Genomic DNA, 6936 nt, shown 5'->3' on the forward strand with positions numbered 1-6936 from the left:
GGGGCCCTGGGGTGCTCGTGGGGGCCGCAGCGTGCAGCTTGCCATGGGCCACAGCACGGGGCACTGGGATGGCCGAGGCGTAGTGGCTGCGGCTGGCAGGGTTGACGTTGGCCATCCCGTTCATCCTGGCGAGGTGGCTGCCGGCGAGGCTGTGGGGGGAGAGGAGGTTTGAGCAGGGCCCGGCACGGCAAGTGGTTGGGCATGGGGGGGCACCCACATCCCCTCAGCCACACCAGACCCTGGTCTTGGCCCCCACTGACCATGGGTGCTCAATGTCCCCATCCCGGGAAGAGGCCGCTGCATCCCACACCTCAGGGTGAGGACATACGTGATGTCCCCCTACAGGGATCCACAGGGCCAGGGCACATGTGACGTCCTCCCCCAGGGACCCTGTGCAGCCCCATCCCTGTGTCCCCAGGTCCCTATGGCAGGTCACTGCAGCAAGGCCATATGGGCACGGACCCTCACCAGGTAGGGCTGCACCACAGGCAGGATGGGCCCCTCTTGGCCACCCAAAACCTTCTCCTGTTTCCCAAAACTACCTCCTGGTCAACCGAGACCATCTCCTAGTCATCCAAGACCATCTCCTGGCCACCCAAGATGATCTCCCATACACCTGAGGCCATCTCCTGGCCACCTAAGGCCATCTCCTGGCCACCTAAGACCATCTCCTGGTCACCCAAGACCATCTCCTGGCCATCCAAGACCAATTCCTGGTCACCTAAGACCATCTCCCAGCCACCTGAGACCATCTCCTGATTACCCAAGACCACCTTCCAGTGGCATGAGGACCAGCTCTGTCACCCCATTCCTCAGGCCATTACTGGTCTCTGGCCATCTCTGCCCTCCCCATCCCCAACATCCCCCCCCACGTGGTGCCAACCGCCCCATCTCTGCATGCTCCTGCTCTCATTGTGCCCCACAGTGACTCTCCCTGGCACCACCACCCAGACGGTGCCCTGTGTCCCCTTCCCTTGGCGTTTCACTCCATGCGGATGAGGACGGGGGCTCGGCGCACCACCCCATCCCACCCAAAGCACCCATGGGCAGGCAGGGCCATCTTTGCCACCACCAGTGACAGAGACGTCGGCACGGTCGCAGCAAGTGGAGAAGCTCATCCCTCCCGCAGGCTTTGCCCAGGCAGGCAGAGCAGAGCTTAGCAAGAAAATCAGCCATGGAGCAAAGCTCCATCTCCAACCACCTCCTGCCTGCAGCTCTCCGGGAAAAAAAACTCAAAACTCAAAAAAAAAAAGGTTTTTCTCCAGAGGATAGAGTGGTTTCTAGAAAGACGGGGAGATGTGGCTCCACAGGCGTCTGTGCCAACCTCTGACCCCTCGCCCCAGTACAGCCGCAGCGAACTGAAAGGCAAATGGGTGCTGGGTGCCACAAATCTCCTGGGACACACATTTCACGGGTCGCTCCAGCACGGTTTCGCTCAGCCTCCTTGAAGGAAAACCTCCGGGGAGGGGAGCAAAAGCTTTTTAGGGTCCCCGAGCATCCTAGGGGGGACCATCAGCTCAGGTCAGCCACTCGCAGTCCCCATCACCCACGGGGGGGTTCCTCTCCCCCGGCACTGGCTTAGGGCCGGGTGGGTGCAGCGAGCACAAGCGGGTCTTTGTGCGGCCGCTCCAGCAAGCGCGTTCGGGGCTGTGCTGGAGCCGAACGAAGCCATTCCTGGCGGGCTGGGGGGACGCTGCCGCCCAGGTACGGGGCTGCACACAAGCTGCTCTGTTTGCAGCCCGGAGCCGGCAGCCTGGCCGCCTTTCAAACCACCTGGCCGAGACGGAGCTTCTCAGGAGCTGGAGAAGGTTTCTTGCCAAGCCATGGGGTGCAGGGGGATGGCTCCCATCACCCCGATGGGAACAGCACCCAGCCTCAGCCCTGCACCCGTTGCATCTCCCAGCAGAGGGTGTTGCATGAGCAAGGTCCAAAACTGCCCCAAACCACCCCGTTTTGCCTCTTCCCCAACCTACAGCTGTCCCGAGCCCTGCTCCCCCCAGGCTTTTGGGAGTCTGCAAGGACCAAGCCTTCCTCCACATCCCCCACAGCGAGCCCCCCTCCGGGGTGGCCATGTCCCTGCCACAGACAGTGCTCGGGTGAACACACCCAAATTCCCTTTTGCCAGACCCACATGAGCTGGATCACTTGATCAGCAGAGCCATGGGTCACGGGGAGAAGGGCTGATGCAGCGGACCAGATCTAGGCATCGCAGCGCTGACTCCAGCGCCAGCCAGGAGCTACAAAGGTCTTTTCAAGGCAGTTTTAATTAAAGGGAAGAGGGAACTGACACACACAGCTCTGGGCTTGCTCTCGCTGAAGCCTTTGAAGCAGCCGGGGACATTTTCTCGCTCCCTGCTTCCCGGCTGAGACATCTCTGCCTCAGCTCACCATGGTCACGGCCCCGAGTCACGGCACCGGTGGACGGAGGAAGCCCTGGGGCAAGGCTCTCAGGGGGGTCTCTGGGACAGATCCATCCCCGAGCCGCTGCGTGGGGTGAGATGGAGACAGGCACTGGGGCTCTGCCACCCCCACGCTGGCAAATAGGTCTGGATCCAGCCCTGGTGGGCAACCACAGCCCCCAGTGAGGGGCCCCGTGCTGGCACCAGCCCGCACCCAAGGGTGCTGCGGGGCAGGCGGCAGGAGCCAGGCGGGGGCCATGTGGGGCTTTCCCTGCACCCACGAGATTTCCTTGCACCCACAAAGGTCACTCCTGGCAGCAAGGAGGACAGGGCTCAGCACCCAGCACCCGGCACCCAGCACCAGCCAGGAGCTGGAGACCAGCACATCCCCAGGGGCACGACGCTCCCAATCGCCCCTTTGCAGCCCACCCAGCAGAGAATATCAGCAGCAACCGGCTCCCCTCAGCCCTTCAGCCCTTTCCCAGGTTGTGCCCCACAACCCACACTTACAAACCCCAATTTTGCACTTTTTTTCACTCCCTTTAACCCAGCCCCTTGCCCCAGGAGCGCTGTGCCTGGGGGCAGAGCAGTTTGCAGCCTTGAGCTGCAAAATACCTTGTGCAAACGCAAATGGGGTCAACCTTCCTCCCCGTAAGCGCGAAGATGCCCGGGATGGGGCCAAGAGCCAGCGAAGCTCCAGCCTCACGGACATGAGTGGTTAGACCATTGGCGCCAACTCACCTATTTCACCCTCAAAGTCCCTTGCACAAACACCTCCAGCCCCAGGGGCTGCTGCTGGTGGGTTTTCTCCTAACACGGAGGGAGATCATCTGCCCCTGCCTCCATAAAGCCAGTCCTGAGCTCCTCGTCAACAAACTCAGAGGCAAAAAAAAATCTGTCTAGTTTTATGCTACGACCTTACCTTCACCAGCACCATCTGAGCATCACCAGCATGCAGCACCCTCCAGCCCTGCCTGCTCACCAGGCACGTGGCATCGGGGCTGTAACCAGGTTTTATAGATTTTTTTTTCCAGTCTATTCACTTTGGATTTCTCTCTTGTGGACACAACTTCCATTTCTCCCCTCTGAGCCCACCAGTGGCCACTTCGCTGTGATGCTGCAGCTGCAGCAGAAGCCAAAGCTGCCACGTTGGCCACAAAAAATTCAATCCTCCTCTTGTGCTTGCAGGGTTGAGGTTTCCCAGGAGATGCCAATGCCTGCTGGGAGCCGGGCTTCGGAGCCATCCCCTCCCTGCAGCACACACCTCAGAGGTCTCTGAGGACACCCATCGCTTCGCTGCGCCCAGCTAAGCATGGGTGGCCCATCCTCGGGCTTCACCCCGCTTTAGAGATGCCGGGGGTGGGCAAGGGGAGATGTGCATGCAGCCCCGCTCCCTCAGGCTGTAACACCAGCCGGACCCTCGGGCTGGAGTCCCGCACCCAGGGATGCCACCAAAGGGATAAACCAAAGCAGCTCCCACCAAGTCCCTATTTCCCCCCATCAGCCCCAAGAGGGGCCGCTCCTGTGCCAAGCAGCCCTCCTACTCATCCCGTCATTTTATTAACGAGCACAGACTAAAACCATTCCCGGGAGAGATTCGGCCCATTCTTCTTCCAAACAAATTCTTCATTTGCCTCCAGATTGATTTCTACCCCATCCAAACTCTGCCCCCAGGGACCGGCTCCCCCCCCCAGCATGTGCCCCACATGCCGTGGCAGCAGGGGAGCAGGCGAGTGCCACGTCACGCTGCGTCACGCTGCGTCACGCTGGCGTCCTGCCGCCGCTTTGCCCAGCTAAAGCAGGTTATGGCTTGACCTAGATAGACACAGGCGGCTCCTTTGAAATTAGCTCAAAAGGGAAATGACTTTCTCCTTTAATGCAACCCAGCCGCAGGGCCTCCGTGTCCCTGGAGCAGCTCTCGGGAACCAGCTGCTGCTCGCCCTCCAGGTAACATGAGCACCAGAAGTTTGCACCCGATGACTTAACTTTAGGACAGTCGCTGGGTGGGTTTTTGGCCCTGTCCCCTCCCCAGCTACCAGCTTGGGATCGCTGGGTCCCGTGGTGGTGGAAAGCAGCAAATACACACAAGGTATTTTAGCACCAGGGGTTATTTTGGAGAAGCCGTAGCAGTGCTGCGGGCAGTAGAACCCTGCCTGAGCACCAGGGCTGAGCCTCCCTAGGCAGCCAGAGATGCTCGTCTCCCGGCCGGGGGGAGGATGCTCATCCCAGCTACCTCCAGAGCTCAGGTCTGGAGCGCTGGGCCAGTATCCACTGGCTCCAGCGCTGAACCCGAGTTTTCCCTGAATTAAAGATCTTTAAGCCCAGAGACGAGGTGGTTTCTGATCCCTTCAGATGATGCCGTCTGCAGAAACACGGGTGTTCACATTGAAGGAAAAGGAAACAGCTTTGGCCGAGCCGTGTCCTTCATCCCAGGACAAACACAACCCAGCACATCCCTGAAGGCATCTCCTTCAAAGAGGCATCTGTTGTGCTCAGAGCTTGAGCTACTTCCTCGGCCCGGTGTCCAAATGCGTCTCACATGTGCAATTTTAGCAGCCAGAAATGAATACAGGGACCTGGAGCCCAAGTCTCATTTCACGTCCCCATTTCGCATGTGAGGGGTCACTGGAGCATCCCCAGCATCGAAGCAGATCCGCTTTGGAGCCATCCATCACCTGAGCAGAGCTGGACACAGCCGCTCCCACTGGCTGCTGGCCCTCCCAGCCCCGTGGGGGCTGCGCTGCTCCTGACCCTGCGCTGGGGCTATGCTGAGCGGCCAAAGCCCCCAGCTCCTCCATGATGCCTCAGAGGGATCCAACCTCCGGGTCTCCCATGGCCTCAAGAGAACAGCTAACAGCTCTGCAAGCATTTCGCTCTGTTCCCGAAGTGTTTTGGGGTGACTTTTATAAACCAGATTAAATTCGCTTCTCTCTTATCTCTCACAGCTGAGAGATCCCTGCTGGGGATGAAACCCTGCCCCGTGCCCCTGGGATAATTGTGGCAGGAGTCTGAGCATGAATACTTAGTGATGCAAAAAGGTATTAAACCCTTCAGCCTCTGCTGGCGTCTTGTTGCTGCTCCGTGCCTCAGTTTCCCCACCCTGACACGGCCTCTGCTAGGGGTGAGGGAGCTGAAACCAGGCTGATAAATAGGAATAAAGGAGGATGGATACTTCCCTGGGTGTGCTGGGCTGCAGAGCAGCTCTGTAAATTGGGAGCCATCCTTGAGACGCTCACGGGACCGGCAGCACAGGAGTGCCGGGGGCTGTGGCAGAGCCGGCCATGCTGAATGTCCCTGGGGAGATGCTCAGGGGCGGCAAAGCATCCTCCGTTTTTAAGGGTGAGGATGGAGGGGGGCAGCCCAGGGGTGAACCCTAGGGTGTGAACGGCCCGAGGAGCTGAGCCCATGCCAAGGGACAGATCCTGGTGCCGTGACACGGCTGCCCCTCAAAGCTGCGGTGTGCACCTCACAGCCCTGCACAGGATCCAGCCCCGAGCTGCCTTCAGAGTTGGCTGTGCTCCAGTGCAGCCTCCTCCCCGGCACGCTCGGGAAGGATGACAAAGAAAAGTCTCCTTGTGACACAAGGGACATAAAACTTTCCCAAGAGAAACAGAGGAAGAAGGGGCAGAAAGGAGCCTTCAGAGGAAAACAAGCTGCCGATTCAGCCACCAGCCCCGTCCCTCCGGCCCCCGCGCCCTGGCCGGGACCTGGCCTGCCCACCAGCCAGTGTCACCTCCTGGGACATTGCCACCGCCCGCATCGCTGGGGCTCCAGGCTGCCTCCTTCCCCAGGGAGGTCTCGCTGCTCCCTTCTCCCTGCCCCTCCGGAGGGGCAATGCCAGGGGTGGCTGGTTCGATGGCCCAGGCTGGGTGCAGGCAGGTGGTTCTCCGGGGCAGAGGCAGCAGACAGGCAAGCGGGTGGGAGGGGAGGCCTGGGCAGCCCCAGCTCTGCCTGCCCTGGCTGGCTGTTTCCCTACAGCACGATGCTGGGGGCTCTGGGAGCTGCTGGGAGATGAGCTGTGGGCTGGGGTGGGAGGAAAAGGACAGAAACCGCCTGTTGTCAGAGCAGAGATGCCCAGCCCTGTAGCCATAGCACTAATCTCTGCTTTAGCCGCTCCACGGCAATCCCATTAGGTGTTTAACCCACTCTGATAAAACCTTGCTCTGAGCAAAGTTTAGCTCTCAGCTGGACCGACCACAGCAGCCTCTGCCACCAAAAGCCCCGTATGCAGCAGTGAAATCGAGCTCTGCCCAGGCTGGGCTTCGCCTGGCACAAATCCTGCTGCGGGGACGAGGATGGATGCACCGGCGCTGCCACAGACCCCGGGATCTGTGCAAGGGTCCGTGCAAGGGTCTGTGCAAGGAGCCCCGACGCCGAAGGCCTCTCCCTGGCCACGGCACCCAGGGACGTCCCGGCTCCCTGCGGCACAGGCCACATGTCTGGTTTCCCCACGGCCCTTCCATGTCCCACCATCCCGTCCCCACCTCGCGGGTCTTTCACTGAGGCTGCTGCTGCCTGAGCGCGGCGGGTGTGACAT

General features: G+C 60.5%; 1 protein-coding gene across 1 annotated transcript in view; it reads right to left on the reverse strand.

Moving 5' to 3' along the window:
- Positions 1 to 563, reverse strand: part of NAV1 (neuron navigator 1) — a 63284-nt gene extending 62721 nt beyond the window's left edge. Inside the window, exons 1-2 of the mRNA XM_019472725.1 lie at positions 469 to 563; positions 6 to 149 (exon numbers count right to left, since the gene is read on the reverse strand). Coding sequence (XP_019328270.1) covers positions 6 to 149; positions 469 to 563 — 239 coding nt within the window. The remainder of the gene's footprint in view (positions 1 to 5; positions 150 to 468) is intronic.
- Between the last annotated feature and the right edge of the window lie 6373 nt (positions 564 to 6936).

Source organism: Aptenodytes forsteri, unplaced genomic scaffold, assembly GCF_000699145.1.
Source record: "Aptenodytes forsteri isolate BGI_AS27 unplaced genomic scaffold, ASM69914v1 Scaffold213, whole genome shotgun sequence".
NCBI classification, from domain to species: Eukaryota; Metazoa; Chordata; class Aves; order Sphenisciformes; family Spheniscidae; genus Aptenodytes; species Aptenodytes forsteri.